This window comes from Azolla caroliniana, unplaced genomic scaffold (assembly GCF_043228905.1).
Source record: "Azolla caroliniana isolate FFs.n. ecotype wild unplaced genomic scaffold, voAzoCaro1.0.p SCAF_4, whole genome shotgun sequence".
NCBI classification, from domain to species: Eukaryota; Viridiplantae; Streptophyta; class Polypodiopsida; order Salviniales; family Salviniaceae; genus Azolla; species Azolla caroliniana.
This window is the reverse complement of record NW_028230439.1, coordinates 10,185,244-10,203,804: the sequence shown is the minus strand read 5'-3', so window position 1 is coordinate 10,203,804 and position 18,561 is coordinate 10,185,244. Positions and strand designations below refer to the sequence as shown.

The following is an 18,561-nucleotide window of genomic DNA, read 5'->3' as shown; positions in this document are numbered from 1 at the left end:
CAAGCTTACGACCGGCTAAGGGAGGAAAAAGACAAAGTGTTGCAGGAAAAGGACAAGCTGCAGAAGACAGCAGAAACGGAAATTGAACGGCTAAAGGAGGAGCTCCGCTAGCAGAAGGACCGCGAGGACCGAGCCCGTCGACAGATCAACGTACGGCTCAAGCAAAAGACAGATGATTTTGAGCACCTGCACCGGGACTACAAACGGCTGGAAACGGAGCATAAGGAACGGATGGCCGAGTTCCGGCAGGAAGTTGATCAGGCTGCAACGGCGCTCGCTGACGAACAACGGAAAATACAAGACGGTTGGACGAGGCGGAGAAGGTCCGGATGGAGCTCCAGAGTCAGCAGCAGGAAGAAAGGGAGAGAGCGACAACAGTATTGCAAAAATTACAAAGCACATATCAAAGGCAATTGACTCATTACAAGGAGCAGGCGGAAGACAACGTCAAAATCATCAAGCAATTGAAGGAGGAACAACAAGCTGTAGAGATCAAATCGCAGATGGGAACGGGCCGGATTCAGTGCATCCTCCGGGCATGGCTGAATCAGACAAAACGCTTGATTGACGAAAACTCCGTAAGATGGTGGACAAAGTGGGCACAAAATACGGCGGAACTCCAATTGCTACGGGTAGACGTGGAAAACCGGCGGAAGGAAGGAGATGATTGTTACACGTTGACTTCCGAGGACTTCACCGCCATACGGGACGAGCTGGCTGAAGACTTCCAAGTCCTGGCGGATGAACAGCTGGTGCAAGTCCGTCAACTCGTAGCACAGCTAGACGATGATAGGTTGGACGCTCAAATCCAATTTGAGAGCTACAAGCGGTCCCGGGTTCGGGAAGAAAAAGCACGGGAAGCGGCAACGGTTAACCTTAGTGATGAGGAACCGTCGCCGGCCGAGGGCCAGGCCGGAACCAGTCAACCGGAGACCACTACGACGGAGGGAGCAACGACGGAAACGCTGGTGTCAGAGCAACAAACAGAGGAGCAGCCGCAACAGCCACCAAAGGACCAGTCGCAGCAGCCATCAACGGAGCAGCAACAACAACAACAACAACAACCAATTCCAGATGAACCATTGGAGACTCTCGAACAAAGCATTCTGGATATTTTGGACGAAGAATAGCAAGGGTCGGATGGTGGATTCGACGTACAAGGTACTGTCCCACGGGCGTGCCATGTGTTACCGGCCGGCAAAGTAGTCCAGAGTGTGAAACGGACGAGTTATTTAATTATTAAGGAATGGTTGTAAGTAAGCTATCAGTGTGGACGGACAGACCGGAATCGGTATGCCGTTCCGGATCCGGACCGATCCCGAACAGGTGCGGATGGCACCGTTTTGTACTACAAACCGGAAACCTATTTAAAGGCCCAGATACAATGTAATGAGCAGCAGTTAATTAATGAAGCTTAGTGTTTTTTATCTCTCTGTGTTAATTTCCGTTCTGCATTCATTGTTATATCTTACGCGTGTGATCATTAAGGACGATCTTGCTAAGTAACCTAATTAAGTCGGATTAATCGTTGAGCCTAATCCTCTTGCCATAACACCCCTTTGGTGAAGTGTCTTTCGTAGACACCCTGTGTTAGGCCATTGTTCGGCCCTAAGAGTTAACAGACACCAGGTTCTTCGTGATCGTCGGAACATGTAATACATTCATCAGCTTCCCCCTCTGTCCGACGTGGCTCAAAGGGACTTCTCCGACGTGCACGATCGGGTGGTGAGTGTCGTCTCCGGTTTCGACAACTCCCGGTTGATCTGGCTTCTCCAAAAAGGAGAACCACTCCCCATGGCTCGTCATGTGGTTCGATGCGCCGGAGTCAACGTACCACACTTCCTCCGATTTGGAAGTGGTCTTCTTCATTGAGTTTGCCTTGTGCTTCATCACCAAGGCTGGCCCCTTACCGTTCTTGGATCCTCCCGATCCGTTTGCGTAGTGCGAGCTTTGTCGGCCTTCCTTACAGGTCTTGCCAGATCCAGATTTATCCGAATCGGCACGCTTTCTCCAGCACTCGCTTTCCCTGTGGCCCTTTTTGCCACAGTACCAGCATTCCATAGCGGATTTGTCTTGCCGGCCTCCGGCACCACCTTGACTCCCTCTGCTTGTGGAAGTCTCGGAACTGCTGTCGGCACGCTCACTGTGCCTTCGTTCCTGTTCTTGCCGGCCGCCTCCATTGCGTGCCGACCTGCCTCGTCCACCACGCCCGCGGGACCAGATCTGCTCCCGTGTACAGCATCCGGATGTCTGGGGATGCACTAGTAGATGCACCGGCGTGGTTCTCCTCTACAAGGAGCATCGACTGTAAGTCGAAAAAAGAGGGCGTATTCTCCCTTGTACAAACCGTAGTCCGGAAAACTCCGAACTTGGACACCAAGCCTCCAAGGCAAACCTGCACCATCTCGTCTTCCTCTACGGTGACGTTAATAGAGGCAAGCGAGTCACAGGTCCCTTTGATCCGGTTTGTGTAATCTGCCACCGACATGTTCTTTTGTCGAACAGTTGTTACGTTTCACAACAAATACCCCCATAAGCCAAGTCCGAAATCTTGTCTTCCGACTCGTGGAACTCTTCGTTGAAAAGGGGGGATAATGTCATGATGACATACATTTTGGCCTTACAAGGATTCGAGCCCAAGACATCTCGGTTTATACGTTAGACGTTTAACCATTATACTAACATATATGATATATAGTTATAATAAATGTATTAGTTATTACAAGATATTTAGAATATTCTAGAACATTCTAGTATATTCCATGATTATATTAAATATCTAAAATATTCTAGAACATTCTAGAATACTCCGTAAGGACCTATAAATAGGTGTCTATTCATTCATCACAACTCATTCAGTTCAACACCAGTTTGTAGCCCCTTAGCCTACTCTTTGTAATCCTTGCTCTCTTATAATATAAAGTCTCTTTCCATTTCTAGTGTTCTTTCTCTCTCTCCCTCTACCTTCTATTGTCATCTTATTTTTCTCTCTCCTATTCTCAAGTCACGACAGTAGTGTCGTCTCTTCTTTTGCTTTTCTTCCTTCAATCACGTACACGTGCTACGTAGCGGCACTACGGTAGCCGATAGTTGGATTTTGTCGCAGGCGTCTTGAACACACACTCACGGAGTCGGGTGGGCTTAGTGGATTTTCTAAACCACACGCTCTGATACCATGTTAAGAATTAGGTAAGTAATTAAGTAAGGTTAATTAGTACCTCAATATGTGATTAGTTTATAAGCGAAAGATTAAGTGAGATATGTGTGTATGTGTGTGAGAGGAAGAGGAAGAGAGAGAGAGAGAGAGAGAGACAGGAAGTTAACACTTATGAACAACACAAGATGAGGGATGATTAACTCTATATTAAATTAGCATGAATATCATTGAATACAAAAATGCCTACAATGAGGTATATATAGATCTCATGTCCAAGGCGTCACATGTGTGAGGATAATATAGGTACAAAAGTGTAAGTCCTATATTAAATGTACTTGGGAGTGGAGGATCTAGAATATCCCACTTAAGTACAAGGTCCTATTTAAGGTGTTATAGCCAATACTTCTAACTAGATTCCATCTACGTAACTACGAAGTTACATGGTTAACTAACTAACTAAACTAAGTTGAGCTTGATCTCTCAACAAAGTTGTTGTATAGACTCATGTCTATAAAACACCTCATGTATGTAGATGTCTTCAGATCCATGACCTCCCACATCGATGCATCAACCTTGTTGGGCTTCTTTTGGCCGAACTATATTGGCAACCATAGGTTTTTGCACATGAGCAAATCTCTCATCTTCGACTTCCACATTGAGTAGTTGGAGCCGGTCAGCTTGAACATTCATCCAAGAGATTCAACCATCACACTAATACCAGTTTGAGGCGAATGTGGGATCGACCACAACCGATTAGCAAGCAAAAATGAAAAAAACAAGAAACGAGACGGTGTCGTGAGGATTTTCGGCCAAGTGGGATAAATAAAATGGGGATGTGCAACATTGCACATGCACTTGGAAGATTTGTAAAAGAAACAAATGTTAAAAAGGAAGGGTAAATGTAAGGTGTTAAAAGTGCATTACGAAGATTCATAAAGTGTAAATGTGATGTGCACTTATGTGCACATGCACATGTAGACTAAATGGAGAGTACATGAAGTACGGGTGTAGTGAGTAGTGGGCATATTGTGTGTGTGAGGAGAGGGAGTTAAGGCTCCATCAATCTCTCCTCCTAAGATGAAGGCCAAATATTCCCCCATTGAAAGAAGGGGGGGTTGACCTCTTCTTTATGTAATGTGCCTCACCCCTTACTACTATAAAAGGGAGTGGGGCCATTTTTAGGGGGTTTCCACTTTTTGGGTTTCTTTGGGTTGCCATTAGGGTTTCGGAATTTTGTGTTTTAGGATCTCGTTTTAGGGGTTTCATTTGTCTTCTACTTCTTCTTCTTTTCCTCTATCCGGTTAAGGTTTCAACTAGAGGGTTTACATTCGGCCTCCACGGCCATGGTTGTAATTGATGTGGTGTTTTCCATAATGTATCTTGTCTTGTTTAGATCTTATTCTCTTGATTCTTAATCTCTTGCATCTTAATCTTTCTCTTTCTTCTCGGTTGAACTCCCAAGCTTCTCTCCCTCCTCTCCCTCCCTAGTCCAAGACCCCCTGTGGTCCCGTCTATCCGACATGCACGCGCGGAATTCCACGACAACGGAAGACAAAGAAACACAAACACCGAGACACGAGATTTTAACGTGGAAACCTTGAATGGGAAAAACCCATGGGAACCCATAAACTCCAAAAACAAAATCACTATGTGATATGAGTATACACGAGACTCATAGGCAATGACCTCAAGCTCGTCTTGGTCTTACAAAAGGATACACACAACACTCACACTCTCACAAGGAATAGACCATAATTACAACTCTGTCTCGCCCTCACCAAAATGATTGCCCTAGGTGTATTTAGACTCATACACAGTATGGGCTATTTACAAATATAACCTCTACTCAACCACAACCCAATCAGTTTCTGGATGCCTTCCAGTCAATTAAGATCTAATTTCCGGATGCCTTCCAACCAATTCGGATCCAGTTTCTAGATGCCTTCCGAACAATCCAACTCCTTCTCTAGATCCAACTTCCCGCGTATCCCATCCAGAGCGACTTGCTCTCCCAACAGAGTGGAGCAATGCCCTATTTCTAAATTATTTTGAGGTATTGGGGTCTATGGTTTAATTGGAATATGCAGAATGCATTCACTTTTGATTCACAAGGGTGAGGAAATATGTTGCAAAGTTAAAAAAACTTATTTTGTGGCAATTTACTGTGTTAGAGAATTATAGAATCTCAACCATGAAGAGAGCCAATTGTGTAAGGTGACATTTCATCATATTTGTCATCTAAATTAGTATGTAGGGTGGGATTGAATTTGTAGTATTTAGATCCCTAGAGCTGTAAAGTTTGTTGTACATTAGTCATGGTGGTGTTTTCTTTCGTAATAAAAGGCATTATGTACGTAGAGAGATAGATAGATAGATTATATTATCATCTTTGGAGATCAAATATGACCTAAGAGACCAAAAAAATTACATTTCATGTGATATGTGTGAAAGTAAGTAGCAACTCTCGATGTTCAAGAACTTTACCAATGAATGTTGCAATCGAGAGTGCACATTGTGGTTGTGAGAGAAATTCGTGCAAGGATTGGGCTTGGTCGAAGATGTGTGTAAAGCATGGTCGAATATGATCAAAGGCAGAGCATTGTATCAAAGTGTGATACTTAGATTCTCGAACTTGTTTAGGGCAAAGCGTGCATAGTCGACCACTCTCATCACTTGTGCCCCAACGCCCCGTCTCACATCGCAATGCATGTGAGCTAAGTCGAATGGAAGCAATGATTCGAACAGAAGCCAACGGAATGGGCTCTAATGTGTATCAATGTGTACAGTTTCCCCGTTCCGCGAAGAATATGGTTTTGTAGTTAGGTGGAACATGTGTAGTATAATGTATGAAGCGTGATCCTCCACATTTTTCCCATGTCATGATACATTGGCGTTGCGAAAAGGCCTCATTTACAGAGGAATCTAGTGATGCATCATGAAGCAAATGTGTTGCATCCCATCTACCAAACCGCTTTGTCATATCTTGCATCCAACCGAAACACAAAAATTTGCTTTTATGCATATTTTGGATCTTTTTGCTTGCTTCCCATGCGATTCTAGGAAGTCGATGTGAGGGACTTTTTTGAATCTTAAGCATGTATTCAAAGAGAGAGACAGAGAGAGACAGAGAGAGATTATATAGCCCAGATGGATGTAACTCGGTTGGTGTAATAGAGAGGTGAGAAAATTTGGGTTTTGAACCCAAGATGTAGTGTTAGCAACTTACCACTAGGGTAAGCTAATTACAAAGAGAAGTTATATAAAGGGAACTAGTTGCCCCCTTCATTATGTCATCTTGAGACGATGTCGAGACTCTATTCGTGAGGATAAGCTCTCTTAATCTATTATTCTTGTTAATCACTTATTCGTTATATTTGGAAGCAAAGCCATTCTAATGACCTTTTTCTCTCTTTTGTTGTTATTTGTTTGGAACAATTAACGAGATTTTCGATACAAAATCCAAGCACAAACAAGCGAAAAATTTGGCATTCTTCTTTCTTTTATCTTTTATTTTGAGTCATTAACACTTTAAATGACTTTGGCAAAAATATAATATTTATTTTATGATGATATCAATAAAACTTTTGATACCTCAAGACGTAATCGATTATCTCAAGATAAACGAGACACTCACTATCGTCGAGCACACACTCGAGCAACCCATAATGCATAGTCCAAATGATAGAGTTGATTCACAAGCAAATGAATCCAATTGCATCCTCTCTAGCCCAATTGATGGTAATTGTGATGAGAAACTCACATGACGGTGAGAGGCAAGGCAGAACTCACAAGGAAATCTCAACCCTCACCCACCTCACACCTTGTTAATTTGTAGAGTGTACATGTGTAAATAGTGAAAAGCATTAAGTTGACCTAAAATGTATCTTTGATACAAATGTAAAGTTTGATTTTGAATTTAGTGAAAATAATTTTGTGTCTTAACCACAAGCTTTCAGTGTCTCACTCATAACCCAACTTATTCATGCTAACATTGTGCTTCTAATTTACCTAAATTGCCTACAATAGCACAACATTGCTGCTTTCACAACATTTGGAATCAAAGTAGAAGCTTTATGTTTCCAAAGATCATTAGGATTTAGCCAAGTTTTAAGGGTTGAGAAGACATTTGTTATCTAGGGTTTTTTGGGGAAAGCTCATCCATGTTCTTTTTGTGCAGATCACCTTGAGCTCTAGAGACAATTTCTAAAACTATTTGCTACAACATTTTCTTAGCTACTATTGCAACTCCTTATGGTCTTAAGTATTGCTCTCAACTAGAACATTGATCATTGCTTCCATGGATAATAGAGGATTGAGCATGAAGATTGCACTCAAACCTAGTATTGTATTCTCCTCAAGCATCGTTCTTGCGTATTCAAGACTTAAGATATTGGATTGGCACACAAGACTTAAGCACCATTTTATTTGGCTTGACAAAACCTCTACTCGAAAAAACCTAGCTTGTTTGCAAGATGCCTAGACAATAGGAAATCAATCTCTAGCTATTTCTTCCAATTCACAAGTGGAGCAATCTCCTGGAGGTAAAAAAATCGGGAGAACATGGCAACCTTGAAAACTAAAGCAAAATATATAGTTGCAGCAAAGGGAGCAATATGTCTCAGTCAACTAGTTGGCAAGTTTCGATAAATCATTTCGAATTCAACTTCGACATTGTATAGTGATAGTGAGAGTGCTATTTACTTGGCAACGAATTTAATCTATCATTCAACATCAAAATATATAAAGATTCAATATCACTTTGTTAGGGAATGTGTCATGAAAAAGATACTTGTCATTGACGATATTCTAACTCTCGACAACATATTCGATGATATGACCAAAAGTTTTATGATAAATCGATCCCAATCTTTGTGCACTCAAATGGGCTTGAAATTGATACTAACATTGACGAGATGAGTGAGCTACATTGAATATGCCCATTACGAGGGAGTGTTAAATTGTAGTGTATACATGTATAATGGACATATACATGTTGTAAGGGCTATTTGTTTAAATAGTCAAAAGGGTTAAGTTAACCCTAAAATGTAAGCGTGTAAAGTTTGATTTGGAATTCAATGGAAGTAATTTTGTGTGCTAAAAAGGTTTCACTCACTCTCCCTCTCTCGTAACCTAATACATTCATACTAACAATGTGTTTCTAATTAACCTAAATTACCTATGGTGTAGCACACCATTGCTTTCTTCTTTCACAACACAACTTAGACCAAGTGATAGCTCTACGATCCATGCATACTTTTATCCCTAATGTAGAGGGAAAAACAAGAAAAAAAACCCCATAGCCAAACTAGCTAACAATAGTTGTAAAAGGAGAGAGATATCTAAACTCATCCCTCAACTTAAGGTTATGGGGATGTTGATCATATAGAAAGATTTAAGCAACTCACACAAGCATAAGAGCCCATTTTCGACATCAAAAGAGTGATGGCTTTTGGGCTCACTTTTGATTCTAAACCCTTTTAAAAGACATCATGTAAACATGCATGTGTGTGCAACTCAAGCAAGACTGCAAGGGATTTGAACCAAGGAGCACATGATGCCGTGAGAGAATATATAGAACCCTTCATGTGTAGCCCTCGTGTGGTTCCCCTTTGTGAGAAACATCTCACTTGAGGAATTTGATTTAAGAAATCCTCATTCAAGTAATTGTCTAGTTTGAGGAAACTAGGTTTGAGGAATCTTGGTTTGAGGAAATTAGGTTTAAGGAATTCCAACCTCAAGGAAATCTTGCTTTGAGAAAATCCTGGTTCAAGGAAATCCTACCTCTAGGAAATCTTGCTTCAAGAAAATATTGTTTCAAGGAAATCAAGGTTCGAGGAAATCCTTCCTTCAAGGAAATACTAGTTCAAAGATATATTGGTTTAAGGAATTCATGCTTTGAGGAAACCCTTTTGTCGATGTTGAGAATTAACTTCTCACTCTCTTTTCCTCCACTCAACATGATTACACAAAGATAACAAGGATTAAGACTAATTACTTGTTCTTAATACAACAATTCTTAGATAAAGACAACACCCACTAATTTGTTTATGGAAGTATTCTCTTTTCCAAAATAGGGTTTACAATGAGTAATTACAAACGGAAGTACATTAGGAGGAAGGAGTATGAGTTTCGGGGGCTCAAGCTCACGAAGAACAATTGTCATGCCTTTGTTGTTGTAGCTTAACAAACCCTCTTTCACATCCTCCTCTTCAAGATCCTCTTTTCTCTCTCTCTTCTATCTTCATCTAAGCAAGAAAACCTTTTAATGAAATATCCCAAAGAAGTGGAAATGTACACTCACCAACCCTAAAACAACCCAAATAAGAAGAAGAAGAAGAAGAAGAAGAAAGGAGAATTAACCTGACATCCATAAAACCACAACATGGTCAAACTAAAACCCATTATTGAACCACAAATCGTGCCCTCAACTCCCCTTTTCATAGAGATAGACGAGGTTCATCCACTGCAATAAATGTTTGCCTACTCCCTTCCATTGAAATGTTAAAAAGAAAGGGTAATTAACAGCAACAAACATGTGCTAGAATTGGAATCTTACACCTCCTCACACACAATTGGTAACCTTACCCATTAGGCCATTGTTGTTTTTTCCTTTACATTTGAATATGTTCATCAACAGGCTAGACAACCCCATACTATAGAACTTCTTGATAGCTCATATGTGTTTGTCCTCTATTGAAGCATGTTTAGTGGTTTTGAAATTTGAGGATCCCATGACATGCATCCAAACACTTACATTATCAACTACCTATCCAAAGGAAGCCCTAACAACCCAAAAACCATCACATAGCATCCCTACAAGAGTAGAATTCCTGAAGACTATGTGGTACGTGAAATTATTACATGCCTCACATGTTAAGGCCATCACACATGGCATGAATGCCCTCTCCTATACCAATGCATGTTGCAATACTGCAACCAGTGCTGAGAGTTCCTGACACCACCCACACAATTCTTGGAGAGAACCCAATGGGAGATTTGGACATGCAACCCTGGTAGATCATCCTAAGTCACCACTTAGGGTTAACCGATCGACCCACACAATTCTTGGAGAGAACCCAATGAGAGATTTGGATATGTAGCCCTAGTAGATCATCCTAAGTCACCACTTAGGGTTAACCGATCGACCCATACAATTCTTGGAGAGAACCCAATGAGAGATTTGGACATGTAGCCCTAGTAGATCATCCTAAGTCACCACTTAGGGTTAGCCGATTGATGTACACAATTCTGGGAGAGAACCCAATGAGAGATTTGGACATGTAGCCCTAGTAGATCATCCTAAGTCACCACTTAAGGTTAGTTGATCAACCCCACTAGCCATTTGGCTACAACAACCTCCCATCCCTGTCATGATTATTGAACATCCTTTGTTCAAGAAATTTCTTCAAATTTATCCTTTGCTTGATGTTTGATCTTAGCTTGTAAGTAGGTACAATTCTTCCTTTCCTTTTATTGGTGAATTCTTTGACATTCATCCACGTAGGTCAAGCTATTTCTTCCAACTTCTTGGTCACTTTCTCATTATGGCGCAATGAAGGGGAGTGGGACCACTAGGAACCTACACCGGAGAGGATGGGAATGCAAGACTATGGAGGCATCAGTTGACATCATCCACAAAGTCAATGGGTAGAGGGCGATGCTTGAAAATCAACAATATTGTTGATGGAGGCAACCATGGTAGTAGTTAGTTGTGTCGAGATAGTAGCAAACATCGACGACGTTAGTGGTGGACAATGGAAGGTGGTGAGCCACGAGAAACAAGAACTAACAACGACAATTGACAACAAAGAGAAGTGCTTGTTGAAAGGGAGCACAACATCATGGTTTCCTTAGTTAAGGTCCCCCACAATCCCACTCAAGTAGTACACACATGCACGTAATCATGTCAACACCTCGAGAGTTTACAAAAAACTCTATTAAACACACTTCTTGACGTCATTATATACCAACCAAATGTCAAGTAATACATTGGTTGTACCTACACTTTACCATAATGGTATTAAAACTTCATTTATTGTTGTTATTGAGGATTGGGTGGGGTAACAATTTACATATGCCTCTTTATTACAATTTTCAAAGAACAACCATAACTATGCTTCCAAGAACCTACTTAGCCATATAGCTTGGCCACAATGTTGATATTTGATTTTCAACATGTTCATTAAAGCACACATCCATGTCTTGTGTTGGGGAATTTGAACTACCTAGTGGTATATGATTTAATGGCCATACTTTACAACCATTATCTTCACAATGAACATCAAAATGTCACCTGAAACACATACCCTTTGCTTACAATGGTCAATTTCAAACACCTACTTCACCATATAGTACACCCAAAATATTGATATTTTGATATTCATGCTATCTAAAAACATACACCCTTTCTTATGGTGGACAATTCCAAGGACCTAAATGGCCATATTATACGACCGGAATATTGATATTTGATTTTCAAAATGTCACCTAAAACACACATCCTTTGCTTTATAATGGGCATTTTCCAGGACCTAAAATGATGTCAACAATGCCACATAAAAAAACACATACTCTTGGCTTTATTGATGGGCACTCCTTAGGCACTAATGGCCATACATAATCACGACTAACATATTAATGATTGATTGTCCAAACGTAATCTTGAACGCAAAACCTACGACTTTAATGATGGGAAACTCGAAGGACCTAATTGTGGAGACAGAAAGACTTACCAAACATTCTGACAATTGATTGCAGAAACAAAAAGCGCACCACCCTTTCGGCGTTAAAGATGGGCACTGTGTGGGAAAAAGCAGATTGTGAGAGCGCAACCTAAAACACATACGCCCAGGGGTCCATGTTTCTGAAGGGCCTACGGGGGGGACAGAGGAGAGCGATGGATGGCTCAACGGAAGTCGACGAGAGATGGCAGATGTGTGGCATAATGACAAAGTTTGGAGATGTAAGGATGTGTGGTCTCCATCTCTAATAAACCTTCCTATAGAAAATACACACCCATACATACCTACCTACATACATACATACCTACATACATACCTACATACATACCTACATACCTACATACCTACCTACATACCTACATACCTACATACCTACATACCTACATACCTACATACCTACATACATACATAGATTGAAATATTCGCATTCGTGGGGCCTCCCCCACGAATCCCAACGAATGCGTATACGAATATTTCTTCTAATATTCGTTAACTTTTTTTTCCCCCTTTTTTTCCCCTAATTTTTTTTTTGGGAAAAATTCAGTCGACGAGTAGCGAACAGAGACTTTCTGTTTTCTTGCCTTTCTCTCTCGCCTGCTCCCATTGAAGCTCCAATCCTCCTCTGCATCTTCCTGCGCGCAATCTCTTCTTCTTCGCAGTCTACAGAAACAACAGATTCAGGTATGCTCTTGCTTCTCCTCTGATTTTCCTGCAAGAAATATATGCTCTTTTGTGTAGTTTTGTTCTCTCACGAGAGAGAAGAGAGAGAATTTTTTGTTCTCGAATTTGGTTTTCATCGAATTTTTTGTTCTCGAATTTGTTCTAGAATTTCATTTCATAAATCATAATTCGTTCCTTGTAGTCAGATTTTGTTTATTCTGCATTATGCAACAAAATATAGAAATGAAAAAATCCATGTGCATATGTACTATGAAGAAGTTGCTCTAATAAACAATGCAACCAAAGGAATGAAGAGTCTCCTTTGCTTGTGCATGTTCCAAAGTGCAGAAAAAACCAAATCAGAGTGCAATGAAAGAACATTGCATTATGGAATAGTTCACTGTCGCCTAATTCTTTTAGTTATTCTCATAGGTTAGGGTCCAGGGAACAACAAAGGCTGAAGGTTAATTTACACAATGGTGAAACAAAAGAGCTTCGAATGGAATCATGTGGCCATTTTGAGAAAACATGATAAGGGTATGCCTGTTGTTCAATGCAATCATTGTCACCATGTATTTGTTGGTGGCCCCTTTCGAATAAGAGCTCACTTGTTGGGCTTGAAAGGTTTAGGTGTTGACAAATGCCGTCAAATTGATGCTATTATAAAAGCCGAAGTACAAAAAATGGTATCTGGTTGTGCAAATGTTGACATGAATGATGAGTCATCGATGGAATGTAATGCTGAAAATTGTAGCACAAATGTTGATGCGAATGTGGAATCAACGTCTATCAATGAAATGCCTTCATCATCGTTTGGTAATGCATCAAGTAAAAAGATGAAAGTAGACAATGTACCTTTGAAGATGTTATGGCAAAAGCAACTTGATAAAAATGTTGATGAAGCTATCAGGAGGTTTTTTTTTGTAGAGGATATACCGGATGTAAAAGTGGGAAGTACATATTTTCGTGAATTAATAAAAGCTGCGGCACTTGCTGGGCCGTCTTATGAGCCACCATCTCCTTATCAATTGCGCAAAAAGCACTTGAATGAAGAGGTGAAATATGTTGAAAATGAGATTATGCAAATTAGAGAAAAATGGAAAACTATTGGATGCACTGTTGTGAGCGATGGTTGGTCAGATACCAAGAATAGACCAATAATTAATGCGATGGCTACTTCTGCGTATGGCACTGTGTTTCTGAAATCAGTTGACACTAGTGGAGAATATAAATCAGGAGAGTATATCTTTAAGATTTTAAAGGATGTTATTCTTGATATTGGCCCATCAAATGTTGTGCAAGTTTGTATGGACAATGCAACTAATTGTGTAGTAGCTGGGAGGATGATAGAGAAAGAGTGGCCCATGATCTTTTTTACCAGATGCACATGTCATTGCATCGATTTGTTGTTTGAAGATATTGGAAAATGTGCTTGGGTTCATGATGTTTTGAAATTAGCTACAAAGGTAATCGTGTTTATTACACGAAAACAATATTCTTTGGCAATGTTTCGTAAGTTTAGTGAGAAAGAATTGTTAAAGCCTTCCACTACTAGATTTGCCTATAGTTTTATCATGTTGTCAAACTTATTGGATGACAGAGTCAAAGGTGGATTACGAAGAATGGTGGTTAGTGAACAATGGTGTCAATGGAAAGGATCAAAAACACAACTAGGAGAAGAAATAGTTTCAATTATACTTGATGTTTCTTTTTGGGCAAATATAAAGAAGATCGTAAAGATATGCAAGCCTATCCTAAAAGTTCTTAGATTGGCGGATAGAGAAGGTGCAACCATGGGTTTAATTTATGAATGTACTCATTGTATGATAGAAGAAATAAACCACATTGAAGATGTAGATCGTTTATTGCTTGATGAAATTCGGGAAATATGTATGCAAAGATGGACAATGCTACATTCACCATTGCATGCAATTGGTTTTATTTTACATCCAATTTGGAGAGAAAAAATTCAAGATATTGATGAGAAGCTGAATACAAGTTGGATGGAAACTATTATGCGGTATACTAATGGTGATATACCTTTATGTGGTGTTTTATTAGATGAATTCTATGCTTATAAAACTCAACAAAAGAGTTCATTTCAAGTTCCTATGGCAAATGATCCAACTAGAATGCATGATGCAATTAAGTGGTGGGAAACATTTGGAGCAAGCACTCCAAACTTAAAAAGGCTTGCAATTCGTGTGCTTTCTCAAGGTTCATGTGCATCTTCTTGTGAAAGAAATTGGAGTACATTCTCATCGATACATACAAAAAAAAGAAATAGATTGACTCATGCTCATGTTGAGAAATTGGTTTACATACATGCAAATCATTGTCTCATAAGAAGAATAAAGGAAAGGGGATTATGCATAATTGAAGCAACATTAGATATGATCAACAAAGAAGAAGATGATGAGAGACTTTTGAGAATGCAAAATCAAGCTATTGATGAAAATGAAGCTCATAAGGACATTATGGATGAGCTTGAAGATACGGATGATGAATGTGATAGTGCATAGAGTCTTAAGCATTTCGAAGCATTACTTAGAAGTTAGAAGTTAGAACCTAGAATTTAGAAATTACAATATAACGGCTCATAATCGCTTTAATTAAAACTTTTCTTTCTTATGTTAGTGTGATTTTGAAGACCTTCCATTTTTCTATAAATTGGTGATTTTTCCTTTTTTTTTTGAGTGAATTGAATAATTTTTATTATATAAATTTATTTTCCATAAACGAATGGTTTTATAATATTCTTGGAGCAATTTTATATTCTCGAATACTACGAATATTGCGGATGTCGAATACCACGCATATCACGCATGCTTCAATCTATGCATACATACATACATACATACATACATACATACATACATACATACATACGTACATATAAAGAGCAAACCTTGCATAACCTACATGTGTGTGTGGACTGAAGAATGCAGAAGCACACTTCCCCTGTTCCATCACTCTTTCTTCTTGTAAAGCTTCTCTTGTAAAGCCATCCATCCATCCATCCATCCATCCATCCCTTCCTTCCTGTCTGCAGACCCCTCCCTCCATGGTCTCTTTGTCGTCTTAGATCGCCTCAAATACACAGACCGAAGAAGTTCTCTCTTTCTTTCTTCCCCAGGTACTCCTCGCAACTTTCGCTGCCTTTTTGGTGTCTCTTCTTCTGTCTCCTGTTTCTTTTCCCCTCTTGTTCCTTCCTTTGCTGTGAATGTGGTATGACAAAAAAAACTTTCGTGTCTGCGTAACTTTTTCAACCTTGTTTCCTTTTGCGCTGTTTCTAAGAGAATCCGTCTCTGTGTAAGCTCCTCCTGTTGACATCCTCTGGCATAGTAACACACTTTATCGTACCACTTTCCGTTTCAAAGCTTTTGTTTTTCTGTAGATTCTGTTTATGAGTACCACATTGCGAAATCTTTTTATAAGAGAATCTCTATTGGAGAGAGTTTTCTTTTTCTGTAGTGTTTATTGTGTCTTATTATGAATCTGTCATGAGAGAAGTTTATGCTCTACATATCCGTCTGACATCTGGTTAGCTTAATCTACATATTTTCTGTACTCTTTCTAAGAGCAACTACATTTGGAAGGGTTCATGTTACCTGATGTTTGAAACCCACTAAATTAGTAACATATTGATCATACCACATTTACTCTGTTTTGGCAGGAAAAACAAGGATTACACGATACACAATGTCTTTATTCGGGTCCAGTAGCCGTAAGAATTATCAATATATTTCTTTACTTCAACAAATCTATTCACATTCTTTTCTTGTTATGTTATTGAATCAGCATTTCACTTGGCATTTAGTTTTGTTATGTTATTGATTTTAGGGTTTTGCTTGGCTTTTTATTTTGTTATATATTCACTTTAGCTTTTGGCGCATCCAATTCAAGTCCATTTGGTGGAGGATCATCGTCGACATCGAATCCATTTGGTTCAACAACTCCATCAAGCCCCTTTGGTACCAATCAGAACACATCATCAATGTTCGGAGCAAAAACTTTTGGAAGTCCATCATTTGGGGCTTCGCAAACTGGAAGTTCAATATTTGGGGGAACAGCAACTGGAGCATTTGGAGCATCTACACCGGCATTTGGTACATCTTCCACACCAGCATTTGGTAGTACACCATCTCCCTTTGGGTCAGGTGAGTTCTCTATAATTCATGTTTTTGTAAACAAATAAAATACATAATTGATGATGCATCGCTTGTGTCTGGGCACATTTCTAGTTTTTCTTCAGGGTGTAGAAAGCTGTTTTCTTTCCTTTTTTCCATGAATTGTTTATTTTCTTTATTCTTATATTAGTAAACTTTTCATTTGTTGGTGGCCATGCACTTACTCTTACAACGTTCATAGGATTGAGTAGGGAATGCTATTCTTTTTTTTATGTGTGCAATAAGTGTAATGTAATCCAACAGAATATGTAGTGTTTGGCTGGAATGATCACATTTTTGTATGTCGGTTTATGCATAACCAGCAAGAAATATTTATGCATGCCTTTTACTTTGTAATATTAGATTTAAGAAAGTATGTGGAGATGTATTTATGTGCACACTTCATCTGTAGAGAGACACTGCTACAAAACTGACTAAACCCTCACATTTATGCAATTGGTACGATGCCTAAACCCTGAACCCGCAGCCCTAAACATGACTAATACCCTCACATTTGTACAATTGGTAAGATGCTAAACACCTAACATTAATCTAGCAAGAAGTTGTATGGTTTTATACTCCCAAAAATAAAATGAGGAATATTTGTCGCGTTAACATCTTACAAATATTGATTGCCAATGTTAAGTTTAGAAGAGCAATGTTTTATTTGAGCTTAGACCAGTATACCTTCAAGAAAAGAAGGGAGTGAAAGGTGATGAAGATCACAGTAACACAATTATCCATATACAATCTTTATGATGCCTTTCAAGAAGAAAAATGAGTTTAAATTGACCATCATCAATGTTACAAATGTTTTGTCTAATATATGACTGACGTACATTGCTCCTAAAGGGCTTGCACATCAAAGGATTTCTACAAAGGCTTCTATTAAAGCATACATAAATCTGTATCTTAAGCCCATAAAGAGCTTTAACCCCAAAAAGGACCTCAATCAAATATCTTATGTCTTTGGTTTTGCTCGTCTATTTGTGTACACGACACATATTCACACAACTCAAATGTTTTCTCTTGTGCTGTGCCAATCCTATGAAGGGATAAGCATCCCTTATCATCTTCTTTGTGGACACCAACAATGTCACTTTAACCTTATTGTTCATTCGTAGCCAAGAACTCGTACCATTTTTTATCGTGCCCTCCTGGATTCCTGGAGGTGAACTATGGCCATGCGCTTCTATCACATTAAGACGTTTGTGTTGACAAAAGTATCTTAAAATTCTGATTATATTCCTTTCCTTCCTTGGTATATATTATTGTGATGTTGCACTGGATGAACCTAGAGTAATAGCCTCTAACACTATCCATATCCACACAAAGAGAAGAGATACACTTCATGTTAAAATACCGGATATCCTCTTGAGCCAATCAATAAATTCTATGTCATGGTGACTCCTGCTGAAAGCCTTCTGAGTTCAGCTGATGTTGCTGTATCTTTTTTCCAATTACCATCTCCCTGCAATCTTCTGATATCATCTTCGCTCAGCCATTAATAGAGGAGCAAGAAGTATATGCTGCTACCAGACATGGGTTTGTAGATAGGGGTTGTAATGGCCTTCATTGGTTGATCAGCCAGCTAGCTGACTCTGAACAGGGTGAGGCCAATAATATGTAGCCAAATCTCGTTTTATTTGTCTGATACCAGCAGTTTCTTGTGAGGAGGTACGGATGTTTGATCTAAGGGAATAATGTGCAGAGAGAAGCGAATCCATTGGTCTGAACAAAATTCAACTTTAACAAGGAAAAACCTTATTGGATTTAGAAGTTGACCCGTCACAGGGACAGCAACTTCTAGAAGTATATCCATATCATTGTTTGG

General features: G+C 39.5%; 2 protein-coding genes across 2 annotated transcripts in view; both read left to right on the top strand.

Annotated features, from left to right (window-relative positions):
- The window catches only part of LOC147865057 (nuclear pore complex protein NUP98A-like), a 53,212-nt gene that overhangs the window by 29,591 nt on the left and 5,060 nt on the right, over positions 1-18,561 (top strand). The window contains exons 2-3 of the mRNA XM_087317790.1: positions 16,239-16,285; positions 16,443-16,718. Of these exons, the coding sequence (XP_087173916.1) occupies positions 16,261-16,285; positions 16,443-16,718 (301 nt within the window). The 5' untranslated portion in view covers positions 16,239-16,260. The remainder of the gene's footprint in view (positions 1-16,238; positions 16,286-16,442; positions 16,719-18,561) is intronic.
- LOC147865058 (uncharacterized) lies at positions 12,728-15,105 on the top strand. Its single transcript, XM_087318625.1, has one exon. The coding sequence runs from the start codon at positions 13,035-13,037 to the stop codon at positions 15,078-15,080; it is 2,046 nt and encodes a 681-aa protein (XP_087174751.1). The 5' UTR covers positions 12,728-13,034; the 3' UTR covers positions 15,081-15,105.